The 25,067-nt window shown below is 39.7% G+C and overlaps 2 protein-coding genes across 2 annotated transcripts in view; one reads left to right on the top strand and one right to left on the bottom strand.

The window, feature by feature from the left end:
* Window positions 1-25,067, bottom strand: part of LOC135710264 (uncharacterized) — a 47,144-nt gene that overhangs the window by 16,055 nt on the left and 6,022 nt on the right. The window contains exons 2-4 of the mRNA XM_065232783.1: window positions 15,205-15,502; window positions 14,864-15,147; window positions 14,193-14,806 (exon numbers count right to left, since the gene is read on the bottom strand). Coding sequence (XP_065088855.1) covers window positions 14,193-14,806; window positions 14,864-15,147; window positions 15,205-15,502 — 1,196 coding nt within the window. The remainder of the gene's footprint in view (window positions 1-14,192; window positions 14,807-14,863; window positions 15,148-15,204; window positions 15,503-25,067) is intronic.
* Window positions 1-25,067, top strand: part of LOC135710278 (uncharacterized) — a 98,799-nt gene that overhangs the window by 15,037 nt on the left and 58,695 nt on the right. The gene's annotated exons all lie outside the window — the stretch shown is intronic.

Below are 25,067 nucleotides of genomic sequence, written 5' to 3' on the forward strand. Positions count from 1 at the left end.
TGTTTGTCTGTCTGTCTGTCTATGGCTGATTCACATCGGCGGAGGGGGGATGGGGCTTGAAACAGTAGTATATCAATCCACTGATAGAAACGTATATGACTACAGATTAAATCGTCAACGTATACAAGAATGTATTCCATCGTATGTTCAAGGTGGCCACTGACCTGGGAAACTCGGAAGAACCGGGAATTTTATTGGAACCATACAAGATTCTGGCGGTGTTCAATTCAACCTTCTTACCAACGAAGTTATTGATGGCAATTGGTTCTTGAGCATTACAGATGTGCGTGGCATGAAGATGGGTAATTATGGTGTTTTGTATGATTCTGAAGTCTTAAAGAATTAGCTCGAGACATTCCTTGATTCTAGTAAATTAAATATTTATTGGCTGGAGATTTTAATATTAATTGGCGTGATCATGGTGACCAGTGAACCGGGAAATCGGGAAAACCGGGAAAAAACCGGGAATTTTGATAAAACATCGGGAAAAATATTACATCAGCAACATGCACGGCTAACTCATAGCTATGAGTAACCTTACTTTTTACAAAAATGAGTTATTTTTCCTATAGGGAGGAAATTTTCTGAGTCATTTTGAAACATCCTGTGAGTTAAACTGGTTAACCTTGTGCTTTTATTCTCTTTTAGCTTTCTACTTCCAGGGTAAACCCGTTCGGATTGACTTTTTCTTTTATCATTCGTTCCCATTGTGTACTCTCCCTTTTATGGCACAGACCTGATGGTCCATATTGAGTTCTCCAAGCAGGATCTCCAAGGGGGGGAGGTGGCTGTCAAATACGAACAATCGTCGCCTACCTCGCATGCCTCGCATAACTGGTTCCAAACGTAAACACGCCATAAGAAACATACAGCGTTTGTTTACGTTTGGAACCAGTTTCATACAAGAATAATCAGTAGGCTGATTTGACAGCACGTCCCCCCCCCCAGAGGATCTCACGAACACTACACTAATAACATAACTTTACACACACTAGCGCATACTGTCATGTGCACGGTAAGAATCAAACATCCATTTATGAGTCAAAGTGAACCCATTGTCAATAAAAGCGGCACCACTAATTAATGAGTAATTCATTATGCCAATTACGTAGTAACTGTTAGCTACTGTTAGCAGAAACTCATTGTTTTTTTTTTTTTTTTTTTTTTTAACTCTATTTGTTCCAAATTCAAAATAAATTACATTTCATTTTAACCTAGGTGCTCCAGTTACTGCAGTAACGTACCAGCCTTAATTGTTATGATATATATCTAAGTGTTTTTACATTGTTCATGTCTTGGCAATTCAGTATTTTAAACAGGTTTTTTAACCTGCATGTCAGTATAACAATTGATATCTTAAAACTAAAAACTAAAACTAATCTTATCTAAGTATAAAGGGAATTAATCGTTGCAATTGAGGATTGCAACGATTTTTGCCTGAAATTATTAATTATTTTGTTGGACATTTGTTCTAAAGTCTCAACATTCGAAATTCTATGTACTTCGGTAGTACTGTACCAGGGAGGCAACTTCAAAATCATTTTCAGAACTTTGTTCTGAATCCTTTGAAGTGCTTTTTTCCTGGTAGTGCAGCAACTAGACCATATTGGCACAGCGTAACATGGCCGGTCTAAAAACTTGTTTAAATATTAGAAGTTTATTCGTCAGGCAAAGTTTGGATTTCCTGTTTATAAGAGGATACAAACATTTTATATATTTGTTACATTTGGCATGAATGCCCTCAATGTGATCTTTAAAAGTTAATTTTTGGTCAAGTATTAATCCAAGATATTTCACTTGGTTTGACCAGGAAATTGGAACTCCGTTCATAGTGACTATGTGACTACTACTAGGTTTCAAAAACGAAGCTCTAGGCTTATGTGGAAATATTATAAGTTGAGTTTTGGAAGCGTTTTGAGAAATCTTCCATTTTTGTAAATAAGAAGAGAAAATATCTAAACTTTTCTGCAGTCTGCTGCAAATAACACGAAGACTTCCTCCTTTAGCGGAAATGCCTGTGTCATCAGCGAACAAAGATTTGTGGCAACCCTGAGGCAAATCAGGGAGGTCCGAAGTGAAAATGTTATACAATATAGGCCCAAGAATGCTACCCTGAGGAACTCCTGCCCTAACAGGTAGTCGATTAGATTTGGAATTTTGATAATTTACTTGATGAGTTCTGTCAGTTAAATAATTTTGAACTAATTTCATAATATAAAGTGGAAAATTAAACTTTTTCAATTTAGCAATCAAACCTTCATGCCAAACACTGTCGAATGCTTTTTCTATGTCTAGAAGAGCAACTCCAGTTGAGTGGCCTTCAGATTTGTTTGAACGAATTAAATTGTTAACTCTTAAGAGTTGATGAGTAGTTGAATGCCCATGGCGAAATCCAAACTGCTCATCTGCAAAAATTGAGTTCGTATTGATGTGAAGCATCATTCTATTCAAAATTATCTTTTCAAAAAGTTTACTTATTGAAGAAAGCAAACTTATTGGACGGTAGCTAGAAGCTTCAGCTGGATTTTTATCCGGCTTCAAAATTGGAACAACTTTTGCATTTTTCCATTTATCAGGAAAGTATGCCAAATGGAAACATCTGTTAAATAATTTTACCAAGAAAGACAAGGTACTCTCTGGGAGTTTTTTGATGAGGATATAGAAAATTCCATCATCACCTGGAGCTTTCATATTTTGAAACTTTTTAGTTATAGACCTTACTTCGTCCAAATCAGTCCCCCAGGAATCATCAAAAATATTTTCCCGAGAGAAAATATTCAGAAAATCCCGAGCAACCTGATTCTCAATAGGACTAGTAAGACCCAAACTGAAATTATGGGAACTCTCGAATTGCTTAGCAAGTTTCTGAGCTTTTTCCAAATTTGTGATCAAAATTTTACCACCTTCTTTAAGCGCTGGAATAGGCTTTTGAGGTTTTTTCAAAATTTTTGTGAGTTTCCAAAAGGGTTTGGAACTCGGGTCTAATTTAGAAATATTATTTTCAAAAGTTTTGTTCCTCAGGGCAGAGAATCGCTTTTTAATTTGTTTTTGCAAATCCCGCCAGATAACTTTCATGGCAGGATCGCGTGTTCTTTGAAATTGTCTCCTACGGACATTTTTAAGACGGATCAAGAGCTGAAGATCATCGTCTATTATAATTGAATCGAATTTAACCTCGCATTTTGGTACTGAGGCAGCTCTTGCTTCAACTATAGAAGTAGTAAGAGATTCAAGAGCATAATTAATTTCATCTTTGGTTTGCAAAGGAATGTTTGGATCGAAGTTATATTCCATAAATGTTCGATACTGCTCCCAACCAGCTCTATGGTAATTGAAAGTAGAGCTGTTGGGATTACAAATTATTTCTTGGGATATTTCAAAAGTTACTGGAAGGTGATCAGAACCGAAGTCAGCATGGGTAACCAGTTGGCTACAAAGTTGACATGAATCAGTTAAGACCAAATCAATAGTTGAGGGATTTCTTGCAGAAGAAAAGCATGTTGGACTGTTTGGATATTGAATAGTGTAATAACCTGCAGAACAATCATCAAACAGAATATTACCATTGGAATTGCTTTGAGCATTATTCCATGAGCGGTGTTTTGCATTAAAATCACCAATAATGAAGAATTTAGACCTATGACGGGTAAGTTTCTGGAGGTCACCCTTGAGAAAATTATTTTGCTGGCCTACGCATTGGAATGGCAAATAGGCAGCTATAAACGTAAGTTGTCCAAATTTTGTTTCAACAGAAACTTTGGTTTCAAATGAAGAAAGAATTTTATGTTTGATTCGTCTATGAATAATGATGGCAACGCCACCACAGGGTCCATCAAGACGATCATTTCTATAAATCAAGTAATTTGCGTCCTTCTTAACCTTATGGACAGGTTTAAGGAACGTTTCAGTTATAACGGCAATATGCACGTTATGAACTCTCAAAAAGTTAAATAGCTCGTCTTCATTATCTTTAAGAGATCGAGCATTCCAATTTACAATATTTAATGCTTTAAAATCCATTACTGAATTTTAAAGTCATGACAATATTATTTGCAAATTTTACTCCAGTTTGAATAGCATCAAACATGGAGTTAGATTTAAGCATATCAGAAATCATGTCAATTAATGAATTCTGTAAAAATTCCATTTTGGGGGCAGTAATGCTTCCCAAGTCAAAATTGTCAAAATTTCCGTTAGAACGTTGGTTAGTATTTTGATTTCTACCCGCTGCAATAGCAGCATAGGTAGCTCCATTAACTCGCTGAACATTGTTAGCAGCGAGGGGAGTAGGTACAGATGAAACATTTGAAGCAGGGGTGATATTTGTAGCTACGGGTACGAATGTAGAATTTGTTCCTCGCTGACCGTTGTTAACAGCAGAGGAATTTGTACCTGGTCGGAAACGTGGAGCGTTTCCTACCTGACGGTTAGAACGAGATTGTAGGATCGCTTTGCGAGTCTTACATTCCCAAAAATTGGATTTGTGGTTATCACCACAATTTGAACATTTAAATTTCTTAGGATCTTCCTTCACAGGACAGTCGTCCTTTGCGTGAGTGGAATCACCACAATTCATGCATTTAGCTGGCATGTAGCCATTTTTAGTTCCGTGATCCCATCCCTGGCACTTACGGCACTGGGTGAGGTTTTGGAAATTTCCTCCAGTCTTCCTGAAGTGTTCCCACTTCACTCGGACATGGAGCATAAGGCTAGCTTTTTCTAAGGCCTTAAGGTTGTTTAGTTCACTAGACTTGAAGTGAACTAAATAAAAATCATTAGAAATCCCGTTGCGCGAATCGCCAGGACGGGATTTCATTTACATTTTGATTACTTGGAGTGGCACAACTCCAAGTAATTTTGCCAGTTCATCTTTGATCTGATCCAGGGATTCACCACTGGGCAGTCCTTTCATGACAACCTTGAACACACGTTCAGTTTTGGTGTCGTAAGTAAAAAATTTGTGCTTCTTCTTCTTAGATACTTGAGAAGACATTTAAATCCGTCCAAGGTTTCAGCCAATACACGGCATTCACCCCGACGTCCAATTTGTAGTGAAAACTTAACTTTCACGAAATTCAAAAGTTCCATGCGAAGAGCATGGAAATCGGTAGTGGTTATCACAATAGGGGGAATCTTTTCCTTCTTGGCATTAAGCCGGGAAAGTTTACTAGAATTTTTCTTGGATGATGGATCATTCTCATCATCCGTGAGCAAATCAAATTGATTACTCAAATTAATTTCATCAGAAGGGGGGTCAAGAGTTTGCCCCTTTCTTTTGCGTTTAGGCGCCATGGCGGCAGTAAATTTGTATCCAAATCGACTTCCAAGCAGATTACTATAAGAATCTGAAGGATCGAAGAGGAATTTTCCAAATCGATATCCAAGAAGGATTACCTCGGGTAGGGTCCAAACAAGGATCGAAGAGGAATAAGAGTTGAACAAGGTAGAAAATTTTTACAGGTTGAGCACTGAAAAGTGCTGTTTAAATTTGTTGTAGCTTTAGGTAGTAGTAACACTTCCTTCAGCAAAAAGCAAATAGATCCGCACGGCAAGAGAGCACGATGCGGACTGAGAAACTCATTGTTGTTAAAATAATTTACTCATTAATGAGTAAAGCCACCTTTATCAAAAATGGGTTAACCTTTACTCACAAAAGGGTACTTGACTGTTACCGTGCAAGCGTAGGGTTTGTTTTCGTTTTGTTGTTTATTTTTACTTTAGAATGACAGTTCTTACAGCAAACAAAAAATTTCTCACAGCTAACAAAAAATTTCATCGCACTAACACACGTAAATCGCACCAATACGAATCGGCCTGGAGAGGACTATTAGATTATGTACTCTGTTGCGAGTGGCTGCGTCTGACAACGACAGCGGCGTGAAAGGTCGATGTGTGAAATCTACAGGTGAGGCAGAAGGAAACTAGTCGACTCTTTCATTCTTCCGGTGTTCTTACACATGATTCGATGTGACGTCACATAACACCGAGAGAATGAAAAAGTCGACCACCTCTCCTCTGCCTCACCTATGTATACCGTACATCGCATCGCATATAGTCAGAAAAGCATAAAAATTGAAAAATGTCTACAACATTTTCTTCAAAATACAAGGAATTATTCCCATGGTGTGCTGCTGATGCTAAAGATAAAAAATCTGCGAGATGCGTGTGGTGCGATAAATGCTTCAGGATCGACACCATGGGAAAAGTGGCGTTCTCAAGTCATATGAAAGGGAAAAAGCATCAGCAAGAATTGAAAACTCGTAGCACCAATGTATCCTTGAGTGCATTTACAGTTGCTACTGGCGGTGAGCCACCGATTATTGGTAAGTGCCAAATTTAATTTAATGTGCTTCCAGTGTAGATCATGGTACTACATTATTACTACTGAATGTTAAGTACAATAAGCACTCCTGTCAATCGATTGACTAATGGTTAAAGCAATGATTTACTTTAATTTTCTGAACATTAATTGCAGACGACACCACAAAACTCGTGGAACCTGTCCCTCTCATGAGTGCCAAACTTGATAACGTTGCTCCAAGTGCTTCAGGTGTAATGGCCAAGTATTTTCTCAACGAGAAAGTTACTACGGCTGAAATTTTGTGGTCATTGGAAACCGTTATGACTCACAACTCGTATCGGGGAGCTGGAGATCAGGTTGATTTGTTCCGGTTGATGTTTCCAGATAGCGATATTGCATCTAAGCTCGAGCTGGGTCGGACAAAGATCAGCTATCTTATTACTCATGGATTAGCACCGTATTTTTCTGACAACTTGCTGAAGAAGATTGAGGTCTGTTCTGACATTGTAATTGGATTTGATGAAACGTTGAATAAGATTTCGCAGCGTCAGCAACAGCGTCTGGCATACGATTCTGGTGTGAAGAAACCCAGTGTGTCGCTAGTAGATATGTGGGTTCTGTATTTCTTTCATCAACGCGATCTGCAAAGGATCTGTTAAAAGGATTGAAAGATTGTTTTTCTGCCAATCGTAGTTTGATCGGAAAAACAATTCAAATATCAATGGACGGTCCTAACGTCAACTTAAGCCTGCATCACGAATTGAATGAGGAATTGAAGGAACTGCGGGGTACGAATTTCAGCTTGTTGAACATCGGGAGTTGTGGCCTCCATGTCGTACACAACGCTTTCAAGAACGGGATGAAAAAAAAAACAGAGTGGTGCATGGATGATTTCTTGTTTGCTGTGTATAACTTGTTTAAAAACGTGCCATTACGTCGTGCCGATTTCATTGCCGTTACTGGATCGAATGTATTCCCCCTCAAATTTTGTGCGGTTAGATGGGTGGAGAACCAAGGTGTGGCAAAAAGAGCCAATGATATGTTTCCGTTTTTGAAGAAATACGTACGCGCTGTGAAGAACCAAAACGACAAAAAACTCAAAGAATAGAGCACTGATTATAAGAGAAGCTTTACGACCGTGGTGAAATCTAAAGCATTCGAGACAGTAGCAACGGCCGTCAATGATCCATTCTTCGGAGCTAAACTCAGTTTTTTCATTACTGCAGCTGCAAGTGTGGAACCTTATTTAAAGGGATTTCAATCAGAATCTCCAATGGCTCCTTTTTTTATATGACGACCTTACGGATCTTCTGAGATTGACAATTGAAAGACTTTGAAACCCGAGGGGGACGACTCTATCTACGATGCAGAAAAGATTGTGTTTTGCTGTGGCTAGCTGCACGCACGCTGAGTAGATAGATGGAAGATTTATGTCGATTTTGAAGATTTCCTGCAAAAAGATATCGTGCTTCATCGCAAGTAGATGCGAAAATGGAAGATGATTTTTCGAAGATTGATTCGCTAGTGTGAGATTTTTTAAGCATCTAGAATTGAGGTTTAGATGTGTCGCCCCCCTCGTTAAAACCAGAAGCAATTAAAGGTAAATTAAAAGCGCTTTCTGAAATATCTCTTGACGAACATAATTTTCTCCCGTCTTCCAAAATTGACATTGGTTTCGCTACAAAAGCTGCTCTAACATCAATCGGAAATAAAGAGAAGGAAACAATTTCTGAACAAAAGTATTTACTATTTAGTAACGAGTGCAAGGCATTTTACAAAGGATTCATTGAAAAAAATGTTGAACGATCTCCATTAGGTTATCCGTTAACGAGATATGTATCGTGTCTCAACCCACAGATTTTGAACAGTTCATCCGATATTTGTAAAAAACGATTAGATCTCTGTCTAGAGCATCTTGTGGCGAAAAACCATCTATCTGGTACAGTAGCATACAAAGTAAAGCAAGAATTCTCGACAACGAAAGCTGCTGCTGCCAGTTATCGGAGACAACACACTCGATTGGATGAGTTTTGGATGGATACAGTCAAAAGCTCGCCTGCAGAGTTGCCTAACTTCGTAAACTTCGTGAAAAAAAATGTTGATTATCAGCCACGGAAACGCCACTCTTGAAAGAGGATTTTCGGTTAACAAGGAGTGCCTTGTAGTCAAACAGTTGGAAGTAAGCCTCGACGCGAAGCGCGTTGTGTACGATGCAGTGTTGAAAGCAGGTGGAGTTTTTAAGATTACCATCAACAAGTTAATGATGCACTACGCTCGGAATGCGTATGGACGGTACAAAGACTTTAAGGAACATATGAAGGCAGAAAACACGGAAATTGTAAAGGAGAAGCAACCCGGTTAATGAAGGAGCTCGAGACCAAAAAAGCACGTTTATTGGCAGATGCTCAGCGAGAGGCGTCTCTGATCGATGAGCGTCTGAAGAATATGCTTCATTAACTTCGCTGTAAGTTTTTTGAAAGATGCGGTCCTTGTATCTGGTATACATTTCCACAAATACACAATTTTGGTAGATGAGTATACGTGGATTTCCAGGAACAATAGAACTTTAATTGATCATGTTGACTCCAATTTGGTTCAACAACAACTTTGATTCAACAACAGATGAGATGATAACCCCTCCCCATGGCTAGTTTTTGCATCTTGGCCACCAACGCAGGGTTTAATTTCATGTCATAATGGAGCGTTGGAGACGGTGTGTTTATAGCCGGCATCTCTAGCAGAGGTGGGCAAAACAGCTCATCTGGCTGAGCGGCCCAGGAGCCGATTCTTTTGAACAGCTCTTTAGCTCACATTTAAGTTATAGAAATTTTGACACAAACTCAAAATCGTAAAAGACATAAGTGGTTTGAAGTAGCGTACCGAGTGTCCGAAGCGACCGACCGCAGCAAATGGCGCTGGGTAACATCGAAAGATAGTCCAGCCGACGAGGCTGCGAAGTGTGGAACCGGACCGTAGTGAAATTCCAACAGCATCTGGTACAGCGGACCTGAATTTCTATACTTACCTGAGCGAGAGTGGAAGAGAGGTGATCCGGAAAAAGCAGGAGAAGAGGAGTTACCTGTTACGTTCATCGGGAGATACATGTTCCCGAATGCATTGTGGACATCGACCGATTCTCGAAGTGGTGCAATGTGTCAGAGGCATACGTCCACCGTTTCATCACCAACTGTCGCAATGTTCGCCATAACACCAACAATCAATACGAAGCTAACGATTTTAAATTGGCTCACTACTTGACTAGCCTATTGGCCCCAAGCAAACGATTAACGTACCCCATTCTAGTCGAAATTCTAGTACTACACAATGTTTGTTTTGATTCACTATGAAAGTTTGACAGATAAAATGAGGGGTTAGTGGATTTTCCTATGTTTTGAAAGGTAAATCGATTAACTTGGGACCGATGAGAGTACCAGAGCTGAGCCAAACAGTTGATCACGTTTCTTCGGTACCTACTAGTCTTAGAATTACCAAGGTTCTTACGAAAAAGGATCTGAAAATGATCGAAAACTCAATTTTCCGGCTAATTCAGTGGCAATCATTTCCTGACGAGATTATCACCTTGTCTACAAATCGTTTCCTCCCGTCAGAGAAACAACGGCCGCTAGAGAAATCCAGCAATATCTACGAGGTCACACCAATGCCGGATGATTTTGGAGTTCTTCGCGTGAACGGCAGAATCGCGGCAGCGCAATGTACTTCAACTGATGCCAAATAACGGTTGTATTAAAAAAATACGAAACTACGAATACGAAAATACGAAAACTGACGAAACTACCCATGCAGCAACAATCATAGTAACCCATGAGTCAGCAGACAAAATTTGACAGCTCTATCAGTCGAACTCTAACCGTGATGGCAAAAACAGTGAAGCAACTCCGTTCAGAAGTGTGCGCGTTCAAAGAACGGCACCCCGCCGCGTCGAAAACGGACATCGTGCGGCACTTTGTGGACGCCGGATACGTCCGTTCCGGCATCTACAACATCTTGGCACTATTAGACAACAATCAGAGCATCTAAAGAAAGCCCGGTTCCGGACAGCCGACGACCCTGAGCGACAAGAAGCTCCAAAGAATGTTGAAGAGGAAGACCGAGGGAAAAGTGGCTACATCGCTGCGTGCGCTTGGCCGGAAGGTCGGTCAGGAAGCGGAAGTCACGTCCACTGGTTTCGGAGCTGCAGGCAATGACGCAGCGGCAGCGGCTGAATAAGATGATCAACTCGTTTTTCCCGGCGAATCGTGACGTGGCGGTGGTGATGGACGAGGAGACCTATCTCACATTGGATGGCAACGACTGGCAGGGCACTTCGTATTTTACTTACCCCACGAAGGAAGTGAGCTCCGAGGTGAAGTTCATTTCACACACCAAGTTCCCCAAGAAGGTGCTGCTGTGGCTGACAATCAGCGAGCAGGGGATGTCAAAGCCGCTCTTCTTTCGCTCCGGACTGGCCGTGAACGGAGAAATTTATAGTACGAAATGCCTGCCGGAAGTTGCGTCGTTCATTAAGAAATGCCATAAGGGGAAGACGCGGTGTTCTGGCCGGATCTGGCGTCGGCCCACTACTCGAAGCGATCGTTGGAGGAGATGGAGCGGCTGAATATCGATGTGGTACCCAAGTCGGCGAACTCGCCCAACGTCCCCCAGCTGCCATCGAGAATTTCTGGGCCAACCTGAAGCGTCCAATCTACTCCAACAATTTTGTCGAGAAAACTGTGGAGGAATTGATAAATAGAACGAAGAAAGAACTCAAAAACATGCCTACACGCATGTTTTCGTCCGCCATGGCGAATGTTCCGGTTAACTGCCGGAAGGCCGCTCGCAAGGACGTTGATTTTTTTGCAAGTAAGCTTAAATAATTACCTTCCATGGGAAATTTATCAAAAGAAATTATCTGTATTAGCTTTTTTTAAAATCACCATCCGAAAAAAGTCTATTTTTTAATGCAAACGGTTACCCCTTCATCTTTCCGAAGAAACATCGACTGGCAGCGCTTCTGGTGGATCACTATCATCGGCAACTCAAGCATGGCAACCAAGAGATCACAGTTAATGAGATTGGTCAAGGTTTTCATATTCCGAAGATTCGCAGCTATGTTGGACTGGACTATTTTGGTCCCTTTCTTGTGAAAGTTGTACGCAGGTGGAGCAGACAAAAAAGCTAGATCAGCAGTCGCAATCTAGGTATGTTTTTATATGGTGAGCACGTGAGCTACCGTTCATTTTAAAAATAGTTGTCGTTCACCGTTCATCCCGAGGATTAGTTCATTATCTCAGTTCATGAGCGGATTGCCCACCTCTAGTTCTGATACAGCACGTGCTTTCGTTTCTGCCCCTCCATAGTGTATCGTCGATTAACCATCACTGATGTTTCTGAAATTCTGTTGATATCGACTTCGGATCTGTCTGATTCAGTTTAGCTCTACATCTTAAATCGTCTTTTAGGTGGCCATATGGCTCTATGATTGTTGTTTTGAGTGCCATAGGCTATATTTCGTTGAGTAGATGTGATTTGATATGTCAATAATAGATAACGAATTTGACCATGTGGAGCCATAATTCGGAATATCCGGAACCGGTTCTACGGTGGCCATATGGTTTTCATTTCAGAGCCGTTGGTCATATTTCGTCGAATAGAAGTGATTTGTCGCTTGATCGCTTGATATGGTTATCAGAGATATCAAATTTTAGCATATGGAACCATAGAATATCCTTAACCGATTCTAAGATGGCCATTAGAGTGATGCAAAATTTGAAATTTTCGCTCCACAATACTTAAACGATTCCAAATCGGATCCTGATAAACCTCTCAAAATTTGAACCCATTTGGTGAGAAACTGAGCTGGCACAAACCATTTGAAGTTTGTATGGGAATTACTATGGTAAAACCAAGATTTTTGTTCATGCCTATCTAATAATTCACCATATCGGTCTGCTTCAAAAGCTTTCAACTGTGCTTGTAGGAAATTTTCCCAGCTATAACTTTGCTCAAAATAACTTTTTGATTAAATGCAAGGATCGAAAGTTATCATTGGTTCAATGCGCTGATGTCTTATGATCATGCTCAATCAACTGCTCAGCAGGCAACATTGGTGTTTCTGGGGCGTTGAATAGGACACAAAAATCATGGCTACTATGTCACACTGCAAAATACAGTGTTGCCTACAGAGCAGCTTCTTGATCATGTCATAAGTTTACCAATCTCTTAAATAATTAATAACTTTTTCCTGTTTTGTTTTACATAGAAACGATCTTCAGCAAACTTGTAGCTGAGAAAATTTTCTATAAGAATGACTATCGAACTGTTTCGCAGCTCAATATGGAAAAAGACTAGAAGGCAATGAACAAAAAGTTGAGATTTCCCATAATAATTTAAATGTAAACTTCAAATGGCTTGTGCGAAGTCTGTTTATAACCAAATGAGTTGTAACTTTGGGAGACTAATCAGGACCCGATTTGAAACCATTTAAGCACTGTGGAGCGAAAAAGTTAAATTTTGCATCAGTCTAATGGCCATATTGCTCTATGCTCGTCGTTATTAGTAACATTGGTCATATTTCGTGGAGTAGATGTGATTTACTATGTTGATGTTTTTGATAATAGTTTATTTCTCCGCAGAATGTGTGCTTTGCTTCAGAAGATTAAAAAAAAATGTATTTCATTATTTAGAATGCTAGTGGTCTACCACTCATTGTAGCACGGAAACTAAGTCCAATATGCAGCATGTAGATAGGCAAAGTCGCCTATACGCATCTACGGGACAGTAAAGAATCTCCTTCAAGCAACATGAACGCACAATTGGTCAAAAAGACGAGCCCCAAACAGGAAGATGCCCTAATGAGTGGGGAGAAGAGCCCGCACTTTATCCACGAAATGTTATCAACAGTGAGTTGGCATTTCCACTCTCCCCGTCCAAATCGCTTCAATCGGATGCCCTGTTGGACCCTTAACATAGAAGCGTGGATGCATAGATGAAGGATAAGAGAAAGAAGAGTCAAAGGTGTTGACATGCAGAATTTGAAGCCTTCAAGCTCGACGCGCATGTTTAAATATCGTTGATACAGTTACCTATCATATAAATTTGAATATCATCTAGTTATGATTATTGTCAGTAATACTTACATTTCGATGACGATGGTGCTGCCTATTTTAACTTTTATGTGATTCACCAATTTTTTTAAACCTAAACTGCTACACTGCCCATAATCGCATAACTGTTCCACATGGATAGGAAACCAAGCAAAGATGGGACTGATATGCGATTATGGGTAGTACAGCACTAAAAAGCATTTGAACAAAAATTTAGTTAAAAAGGGGGTCACTTTCGTTCCCTTCAGTTAGACCCTGACTCCGCCTATATTGCCCGGTCGTTACTCTGTGGAAGAAATTGGGTCAGTAGTGAATCCGAGCAGGAGGGAAAAGGAAAAAATAAACCCTTTGAGATGTGGGTTTTGTTGCTTAGCATGCTCGTATACATTGTAAAATGAACCTTGATCTGGCACCAGATTAACCCGTGAACTGCAAAGACGGAAATATGTTGTTTTCCCAAACCCAAACAAATCACATCATAGCATGTTTAATACGTTAAAGTGAATTCAAGAGAAACAGTAAAAAGTCCACCAGTCGATAAGGTTAAATATAATCTTTATTCTGTGGGTCCAGTGATAGATTTGGTAAAATAGCCTTTTCATTACACATTAATTATTACATGTTATCATTACACGAAATGAAGCGCGATGTTAGAGAGTTGTTTCGATAGATGACAAGGTGCTTGATTGTTGTGCTGTCGTGCGCTGCTATACTAAGTTATATACGCGATCTTTCCAAAGACTTGCTCGCCACCTCCGGCGAGCAATACAACTCTAACGACGACTCGCAAACTTTAGTCGGAAGTCGGGCGTTGTGCGTATGACGCCGGTGATGCGTGCTTCCAGGTCAGGAGTGGTGCTACCGTTCGGTAGATGGAAGGTGAAGTTCTGAACCAGCGCCGTAAGGGCCAGGAAGAGTGCATTTCGGGCAAACTGTTCACCGGCGCAGACACGCTTGCCCGCTCCGAACGGTATCGAGCGATCTTGATCGAGCGCCAGCTTGCCATCCTGATTTAGGAATCGCTCTGGCATGAATAAGTTCGGGTCTCGGAAGAGCTCCGGTTGGTGGTGGATGAAATTCAGCGAGTTGATAATGACGGTTCCTTTGGGAATTTGATAACCGTGAAGCTCGGTATCGTTTACGGCGACGTGTGGGATACCCGAAGGGACCAGGGTGTCGATGCGAAGACCTTCCCGGATAACTGCTTCGCAGTACGGGAGACCTGCTCGATCGTCCAGCGTGGGGAGGCGGTTCGTTCCAACGACTTCGTTCAGTTCGCGGTACATTTTGGTCTGCACTTCCGGGTGCTGGATGAGACGTTCCAATATCAAACAGATCTTGGCCGGGATGGCCGAAAAGGGTGGTACGAGAAAATCGGCGCAGCCGATCACCAACTGATCATCTGGAAGGAAAAAGATTATTTAACGAATGCTAGGAATAAACGCTCCGGCAAACTCACATTGGAAACCGAATTCGTCCTTTCCTGTGGAAGCCCCATCGCTACCGCTGGCTCTCATCTCCTTGATGTAGGCATCCACGAGGCAGCGCATATCGTTCTCATCGTAGGTCTTCTCGCACTTTTGCGCCAAACTGAGCACCACCGCATTTGCCTGCTGGTTGACTTTCCGCAACAGGTCGTACTTGGAAGCCACCGGGAACAAGTGCCGAATCCACGGAATGTAGCTCAGTACCATCCCGTAGTCATCTCCGTTGCGATGGAAGGCGATGGCGTTCTTACCGACTCTGTAAAACAATGCTCGAATGATTCGTACTCGGAAAATAGGAAAACAAAAACCTTACTCAAATAACACACCCTGATCTTCCCGTGGCAATCGGACCCCGACGATCATCTTCAGTAGTACGTTGGAGAAGACCGCGAAGAATACGGTTGGACAGAGCGCGAACCCGGACTCGTCGACCAGTGCCTTCTCGTGATCGTACTTTGGTCCATCGCGCAGAAGACTGATCACGTCCTCCAATCCGGCCTGGATGTCCGCTTCCGCCTCGGGACTACGCCGTCCAAAGCCAAAGTGGTGCAACGTTTTCAGGAAGAATCGGCGCTGCTCGCGCCAGCTGTCCCCATCCGTGAAAAAGATTCCTGTACAAGAAGATAAGAAATTACAGATTCGTAAATATTTATGATCGTCTTTTGTTCGTGTACTTAAATTACGCATTATCTGTAGCAGCCGAAACAGTGCAATTTTATAGCCTTGTTATTTGTTGTTGACTTTCATTTCATCTAGCCTCCGTTGCGGCTAGAGTTAGAACTTCGTTTGTTTACAACAATTTTCAAACCGGTTCGGTTTGGTTGCCTACAATAACGTGTTAAGCTGCTCTGTTTTGATTGACATTCGTGTATAATCTATTAAAGAGGTTATCAACAGCTACGTTTTGTGATCCATATTTCAAGTGTACACTTTATTGCATAAATTCTAGATCTTAGAAGTGCTCTTGCCGTGATTTGAGGTTACTTGTTTTTATCAGTAGCCGCCGGCTTCTTGAGTGGTAAGCGGCGATTTCAAGCACCTAGGGTTAGGATCTAATTTCCGTCGTACTAAGCATAATGTTACTATCAAAGATGACTTATAAATTTATTTACCTTTCCAGACGTACCCGTTGGATTCGATAATGATTCACAAATGGTTTAGATGTTTTTGAAAATCTAACATTGCTTCTTGAATCCAATTACGTCATTGGATTCACTTTGGTTAAACGGGTGGAAGATATGGACAAATGGATTTGCTAGGAGCGCTTCTTTCGTTTTTGATAAGAATGGATGTAAATATTTCTAGATAGAGCTGGAATTAGGGCGTAACAGCTTTTGTAAACAATTACTTCTCTTAAAGATTTCTAGGAATTCAAGGCACGGCTACGCAATCCAATACAACTATCGGGTAGGGAAGTCTTCCTCTACTCGATGATGATGTTGATTTGCGTGGGCGAGCCTTGATTTTGTAGAAATCATCGAGAGAAGTCATTGTTTACAAAAGCTGTTACGCCCTAATTCCAGCTCTATCTAGATTTATATTATGCCTTCTTATTGATGAATTTAAGCAAAGCCAAATCTGTACTCAAAAACATTCCATGCGATTTGCCAGATAGCAAAACGTCATTACACCATTTCCATCTGCTGGTCGATCGTCACTTCACAAATTCATCAATAGACTTTGTTTTGTACACGGCGAATGAGAACAACTCAAATTTGAGTTTAGTTCACTCATAATCGCCAAAAGTGCAGGAACTCAGCGATGAGTAAAATTTGTCTCATGTTTCCTCAGGTTTTTCCAGGATTTTCCAGGGAAAAATTCCCGAATTTGAGAAAAGTAAAAGATTGGATTCACTCAGTCTATAGGTACTACTCCGAGACTGAATAAAATTTTCGTCAATTTCCTTATCTTCCGGCAGATTTTTTAGGTTTTCCACAGGAAACCATGAGGCAAATTTACTCATCGCTGAGTTCCTGCACTTTTGGCGATTATGAGTGAACTAAACTCAAATTTGGGTCGTTCTCATTCGCCGTGTAGCTTTTAATCTAAACTGTCGTACCAAACGTATGATTGATTCGTTCACGTTGAAATCATTGGTTTATTTGGTATTTAAACTCTATATGACGGAAATGGGCTCCCTTTGCCGCAACAGTTCTCTACCCTATTTGTTCATTCATAAGACGCGAGCGCAGAAGTGTCACCGTTGATTCATTTAACGACTAAACGAGCGGAACATAATCCGATCAAGACAGTGCTTGTGTCGCTTCGAAACGTAAAATGTTGACGCCAACCTACTAACATTCTGAATGTCACTGCCGTCAATAGCATACCTACCAATTCAACCCGAATGCTATTTAACGACATAAACTTCCTACGATGATATATTAGGATCGGTGGTAAATTCCTGGAAGACTTTTGCTTTTATCAATCGTTTGAAGAACGGTGAAGAGATGGGTGATGGGTTTCAGGTCAGTGTACGGTAGCAAATAAGGATAGATATTTAGTGCACAAATGATTAGAAAGGGATCTAAATAATACAGATAACTCGTTGTAGAGACTGGTGTAATGCCTTGTTCAGACTGCCGACCTATAACATGTTCCATGTTCCATGTGACCGGTTTCTGATTTGATAGCATGCTGTCGAATGTTTTTGAGTTACGTTCTAGTTTGGGTTTGATTGTTTACTCCGCTAACCCTATGCTGACCTTCGTTTGTCGATCTGTTTTGGTTGTTTGTTCGGGATGGAAATTTCCTCGACTGGGTGAGTCAACTTTCCAACCCCACCCTATTCGCCACTGCCTTTTCGATTTATACTGAGGTTCCCATGGCTTGAAACATTTTGTGTATCCAAATAAAACATATTACATACTAAATACGCACAGGGCATCGTCTGCTGACCATTGCCGCGGGTATATCGTGGGAGTCCCAGGTACCCGGTTCAAGCTTTAGTTGGCGGCGGTGGCTCTTCTTGACCTTCTACCCCCTGAGTAGTTAGTGTGAATAAGGGCGTCTATGTGATGTTTTGCTAGTGCATCCTGTTCCCTTAACTTGTTGAGGACACCCTGTCTTGCCTCAAAAGTTACCCTTTTTGAAGTACTAGTCTTCACAACATAAAGAGCACCATTACGGAGCATGAGATTTGATCAAATTATTTGCAGTTCTTCTTGTCCAACGCCCCCGGCTGGGTGAGGGATAGAGGATGACACAATATACAAATTCATGCAATTGGTATTGGCATCGAAAGCTCTCTATTAATAACGGTGGAAGTGCATCTAGTAGAACACTAACTTGAGAGCACGCAATAAGCTAATATGCGATATGCAATAAGCTTGAAATGCGAAGAAGAAGAAGAAGAAGTTATGATAAATATTCAATGTGTTATGTATGTTTGTCTGTGATAACATTTCTAGAAAATTGTTCTCGAAAACTTAATATTAGCTAATTTTGAATTGATATAGGGTAAATGATGGCTTCGGCAGCCATCGACTGTTTTCGGTAACCACAATTTAAACGTTAATTTCGGTGTATTTTCTCACTAAAACACTTCGCTGAATGTATTTAAACGATTCCTTAGTTTTTCAGCTTCAATCCTAATACATTTTTACGACTGAGCAAACCTGTTATGCCAGGTGTTTCTGCAAAAATACGGCTGATTTCGAGTTGCCGATAATAGAACAGCTGGTTTACACGCAGTTTAAACGGAAAGGTTGCCGAAGTAAAAGAGGCTGCCGACAATAGTCACACTCACCTGAGAAGTTTGTAGCGCCTTAAAAACGTTTTCAAACCGTTTTGGACAGTTTTGTTGATTGGAATGGATAGAATAGCTAGCAGCAGATGAATGTTAACAAACAGACACATCATATGTGTGCGTGACACTGGGAAAATGCTAATAGAAGTGCGGAAGCTGCTTAGATTGACGAGAATACGTAAATTCCCCTACTAAGCATGTAGATGTTTTGATTTTTCAATCCATAGTATTAAAAAAATCTGTTCTTCGCATGTCGGTCCCATGGCAAAAATCAGCAAGCCGAGAAAATCGCATTTTAAGCTTGATTCGTACTATTGCTTCTTATGTGATGAGACAACCAATTTGGCTGTCTTTCCAAACTTTTTCAGAACAAAGTTATTGAGTTCATCCAGTATTAAGAAAATATGGGTGATCAGCTACCATTTGCATTGTAAAACTCAGTTTTGACAAAAACTGCTATGGGACCGATATGCGAAGAGCGGCAGTATAGTGACCAAATAGTTTGAAAAAGTTTCTGAAAAGTGACTTAAGGTTAATCAAAAAGTGACCAAAAATGGTACAAAACTGAATTCAGGGGAAACTTAAGTAATTATTTGGATTTGAGGAGAGCTTACTGAGCAGTTTCACGCAAACTTACGAATAGATGTTATTTTCCCCTCTCCACATTCCATTAAACTTTACGTAATTGTTCACTAGGGGTAATGAACCAAGTTTAAACTGGAATTCGGCCATGTTAACAATGCCTAATTTTTCAAAATGGCGTATTTGATACTTTAAAATAAATCATAGCACGAAAACGGTTCATCTAATCGAAATAACGTCTGAGATAAAGTTGTTGGAAACTTGATTGCCTTTTCCAAGGTGGCCAATGATCCGGGAAAACGGGGAATTAAAACAATTGAAAACAACAGGAAATTTGCTTGGAACCTTAAAATAATCAATTGAATTCTATTGCGATCTCTAGAAACGGAGTATTTTATTTTTTTTATGACATTAGAACAAATGCAATCACTTCGTTTTCAGTATGCAACAATTCAGCTCTATTTTCAAAATAAATCAACCGAAAATATTATTTTTTCCGTTGTTGGCAGCCCTGCAACCAGAAAGATGCAGGCAATGTTTTTGGCGCTTCCGGGACTGCGTTGTCAGCACTGAAGCATTGGTGAAAATAAGTGATTAATATCTAAAATCTAACATAGAATTTTCCGAAATTCGCAAAATTACCAGCATTCGAAAAAAAAAAACGATTTTTTCGTTGAAAAAACCGCTACTTACATGCGCGTTGGAATATCCGAAAAATCCTATGTTAGATTTTAGATAATTCATTTTACATCGCAGACAGAAGAATCAGTTAAATGGACCAAATAGTCTCCAAGATCCCTGTTTCGAAAAAAAAAACGCGTTTAAAGATTTATACCTGTGTACACCTGCTCGGTCAAGGTTTCCTACTTCTTACTGTTTATCGAATTGGCATTTTTACACAACATTCTACAAGCTATAAGGATGCCGAAAATACAAAAAATTGATTTTTTGAAACCCACCAACAGGTGTCCCCGTTTAATAAATATTATAAGTCTAAAATCTCAAATATTTCATAAATAGCGGTAAGCATCATCGAGGACAATACGCGATTTAATCCGGATTTTGGAAAATCTGCAGCAGGACATTGGAAGGTTTTTGGAATTATTTTTGATCAAACTGGTGTCATCAAAGAAAATCTGGGAGACGTAATTTGAATTACTGGACAGTTCTAGATCTTCAAAATAATGTCTGATCATCCAGAAGTATTGGAAGAATATTCAGAGGATTTCCTCAAGTTCTTTGATAGGTGTCAGAGAAACGTGACTTGAATTGTTGGACAGTTCTAGATTTTCGGAATAAAACCTGATCATCCTGAACTGCCGTTCTACGCATATCTGTCCCATGTTCTAAAAGTAACATCTGAGAAAATCGTGAATAATGCTTCGAATTATTTCTGCTCATTGAAAGAAATATAAGTTAAAATAAGTTAGTGCATTGTTCATATTTCAACAGAATCAATTTGTTTTAGTGAAAACTACATACATTACCTTCAATGATATTAGTCAAGCCTATTTGTATATGAAAATAATTCAGTGGGACTGGTATGCCGAGAAATTTGCTATGAAGTAGGAAATTTTACTCATATCCGTCCCACTAAGAACTATTACTTTCCGTGTTGCTTTGATGGCCACGTTGCGTTTGACGTCTTAACAATTGTGGTTGTGTTTACATGAGCGTGCTTGAGTTCTCCGCGAAGTTTTGAAAGTGGATAGTTTGCATAGGTGTGCATCATTAACTGAAACCAACAATAAGTGAGTTGACATTGCTGCAATCGTCGTTTGCTACATCTATAAAGCCTATAAGTATGGGCATCTTGAGAAACAAATGATGAACGCTCTGTGTAGAACACAATAAGATTGTCGATCGTGGACTTCGGTGATTTCAAGAATGACTTTGGAAAAGTTAACATACACAGTAAGGATTTCATTATATTTAACCAAATGCGTCCACGGTAGTATATTGAGAACATTCTAAAGACTAAATTTACGAAAGGACTATACGACAACGGCTATTCTGAATCAGTCAACAGGAACCTTATTTTAGCTACAAATATGGTAGTTACTACAAATATTGGAAGATGTTTATACATCGTTGCTACATACAATTTAATTTTAAATCATGTTATTTCGTCTTTGGGTTATTTTAAAATCATTAATATTATATATTATATTGAAATCTGAACTATAATCTGGTTTTAATCTTATGTTTATGGTCATATTATTCCCGTTTCGCTTAATCCCTGTCCAAGGATGAGGGGCTTGATGATGATTTGTCAAGTGTCGCTATGATTTTTTTTTTGCGATTTGATAAAATTCTAGTTTTTCTCCAGTTCATTGATTTGAAAGGTTCATGCGAGTTAATTTCACGGAGCCGTAAATTTTAATATTAGCATAACATAAAATGGTAATTTTAAATTCGCTTTTCAATGCTAAGGTAAATAGTTTGCTTTGAGTGTAAAGTTAATTTATAAGAAAGTTTTAAGAGTTTTTTTTTGCACTTCGAAACTTGACGGGTCATACCTCTAACATAGAAGCAGTGACAGTGTCGCATGTCCTAACAACAACTGCCTGCGACTAGTGTTCGAGGGGCCGACAGGGCTGAATACGGGTCAATACTAACAAAACTCTAACACTAACATTACCCCGAAACTAACGTTCATCCATTGCACTAATAGTTATAATGTAGTTGTACTTTCCTAATAACCCATCTATCACAGACAAACAGACATAACACTCGGTTGGACAGGTTGTTCATCGAATACACATTTGACGGTCAATTCGGGTGTTTTTGGTTGGTGGTGCCACCACCTGTGGCGCGCACGGTCGGTTCCCTTGCGTTTGACGTCTGCACACTAGCGCCATCTGTTCAGCGTACTATCCATCACATGATACTCAACAGATGGCGGTAGTGTTTTAGTCACTATGTTTTGTGGAGAAAAACATTAAATGTGTTATTTCTGTTTGTCTGTGCATCTATGTTTCTTTTTCGTTGTGTGTGTGTGTGTGTGTGGGGGGGGGGGTGGTAAATGTTACCAATACTAATACCTTTCTTTCTGTTCTTTTATTCGTTTTCTATATCCCTTCACCATCACCCCATATCCCATCATTTTGACGAGAGATGACTTACATGCATGGTGCATGCCCAAGTCATACTATAGGATAATATGTTGAGCGTGGTTCTATCACAAATCGATAGAACTGAGGAATAATGAGGTAAATTCTACACAGTATTTTAAAGAAGCCAACTCTAAGCAGGTAATAATAGCAATTAATAATCAAACAACCATAAAAAGGTAAGAATGAATTTATTTATTTTAAATACAGTAATGACCCGATTTTGTCAGCCCCTCCGCGCTTCAGATTTTTTTCTTTCAATAATTTCACAGAATCATAAATCTAAATTTTTCTCATTCGTCATTCGTTAAGAGGGATATTTAAAGTATACTTTGGTGCAATAGGTTCAAGAAGATTACTGAAAAAGGGCATGGGTTTTGTAGAACATTGGAAAAAAATTTCAAAAAAGAGGGTTGACAGAATCGGGACATTACTGTATTCCATTTACATTTACATGATTTATCACATATTTCCGGGGAGCTTCGAGGTTGGAGCGTAGTTGATTTTGTAGATGGGCACGTCGTTTGTCGGTTTCTCGCGGATTGGGGCTCAGTCTGGAAAAACTAATAACACAAACAGGTAGAAGAATAGTTCCTCTATGATTTGTTATAGTTTGTTTGAAGGATTGTTCTTTTGTTCGCGGCAAGGTTGCAAAGACTCATTTCAGCTAAAAATGTTTTTCTAAATTATGAAATAATTAAATGCCATGATTAAATTTTGAATTGGTAGGATACAAGAAGAGGTTGCAAAGAATGTGTTTGACATATTAAACTTGTTTATTTCACTTCATGAGAGTCACGGTCAGCGATTTTTCACAAACTCACTCACTCACTCACTCACTCACTCAGCGATCAGCAAATCGCTGATTGTGACTCATAGAAAGCAAAATTTACAGGTTTTATGTTTCCTTTGTAACCTCTTCTTGTAAGTTACAAGTAAAACATGCCATCATACCATCTTTTGGTTTTATTATTCCGAAAAACATTATTTTAGCTGAAATGAGTCTTTGCAACCTTGGTTCGCGGGAGGCCGACGATTGGCGTGTTTGTTTTCAGGGGCGATTGCGCCCGGATCTCGAGGTTCTCCGGATTTATGGTCGTAATCTAATACACACAGTTGATCACAATACGAGCCTAAAAGCTGCAGTGACCTAGTGAGCACCATAGCTCGAGTCATCTGAAAGTCAACTCTCGAAAAAAAAAAAAATATTCCCGTTTCGCTTAATATTTTTCATCATAAAATAAAGCTTCTACTTTCCGAAATGACTCATTGAATTTCTTTTGATCATATAAATCCTGTTTCAATCATTCGTGCACCCAAGTCGACTCGTTAATAAAAAAAATTCAGTGTAAAATTCTTTGTGAGACAATTATGCGTAGAATTTCAACATGGGACAATTAAACTTGATGTTGCTTTTAAATAAGCCAAAAACAAATAACATGTTTTTCTATTTTCATTCGAAAGTTTACCTAAAAAAGTACTGTTTTATGAACAAATGTGAAAAACGTCCAAAAGTAACATGGGACATATATGCGTAGAACGGTAGTGAAGTCTTGAGAAAATATCTTGATATCATTTCAAAGATCAAAGAAAATATCTTGATATCATTTCAAAGGCGTCATTTGAATGGATGCACAGTTCAAGATCTTCAGAATAAAACTTGATCATTCTGAAGTCTTTGAAAAACATCCAGAGAACTTCCTTAAGGCCTTTTTTTTAAATTATGGTCACTTTAACGCTCTTGGGTCATTTTTGACTTGTCCGGGGGTGAGATTTGTACTCGTGACTTTGGCGTGAGAGATATGAATGCTAACCACTACGCCGGGGTCGCCCCCCTAAAGGTTTTTGATATCCTGAATGTTTTTGAAATATCCTCCTTAATATCTATCCTGACGGACTTTGTAATAGTAGCTGACCAACCTGGTAATTTGAAAGAATATCTGATAAACATTATTTGATTGGTTGACGAATTCAAGATCTTCAGAATAAAACCTGATCATTCTGAATTCTTGAAAAATATGCAGAGTACTTCCTTCAATTCAATCAACAGAGTACTTCCACGCAAGGGCAGACGTAGTATAATAACTGATGATAATATAACACGACCGATTATCTGGCCATCTATCATGGCACAGGCATACGAACTATTGCTGAGTAGAACATCATGAGATTAATCTCAAGCCTCTCCATATTCAAGATTCGTTAATCGTTTTATTTGTTAATGTGAATACATTGGAATAACAACAATTGCTCATTGTTGTGTTGTAATAAAAGGAGCTCGTTTGCCTAGTGGCAAACGTTTTTGCTTACTGAGCAGAAGACCGTGGGTTCAATCCCAAGCTCTTTCGCGTTATAGCATCGTTAGGATATCAATTCAGCTTATCGTTTACCAAAACGTACCCTGCTGCAAACCCAACCCTCTCACCCAATATCCCAGTGATTCCTCGTGGAAGCGCAGAGATAGTCTCGTCACTTCCATCAAAGCGAGTGTCATGTCATGTCAGGTCCTTTCTTGACCTGCGTTCGGGGGCGGCCGGCGCTGGTATTGCCTAGTTTGAGATCATCAGTTTTTACACATTGATTGCTAGCCCCAAGCAATCGTTGGTTCTCTGTGTAATTACAGCTGATTTGGCAATAACAGAGTAGCAACCGTGGACGGTCAATCATGCTCATACAAAACTAAAAAAAATAAATTAGAATCTTTAATATTTCTTCAAGTCCTGGATTTTTTTA

The sequence above is a fragment of the Ochlerotatus camptorhynchus genome, unplaced genomic scaffold (genome assembly GCF_037179485.1).
Source record: "Ochlerotatus camptorhynchus isolate MF236.1 unplaced genomic scaffold, CSIRO-AGI_Acam_v1.1 ptg000374l, whole genome shotgun sequence".
Taxonomy (NCBI): Eukaryota; Metazoa; Arthropoda; class Insecta; order Diptera; family Culicidae; genus Ochlerotatus; species Ochlerotatus camptorhynchus.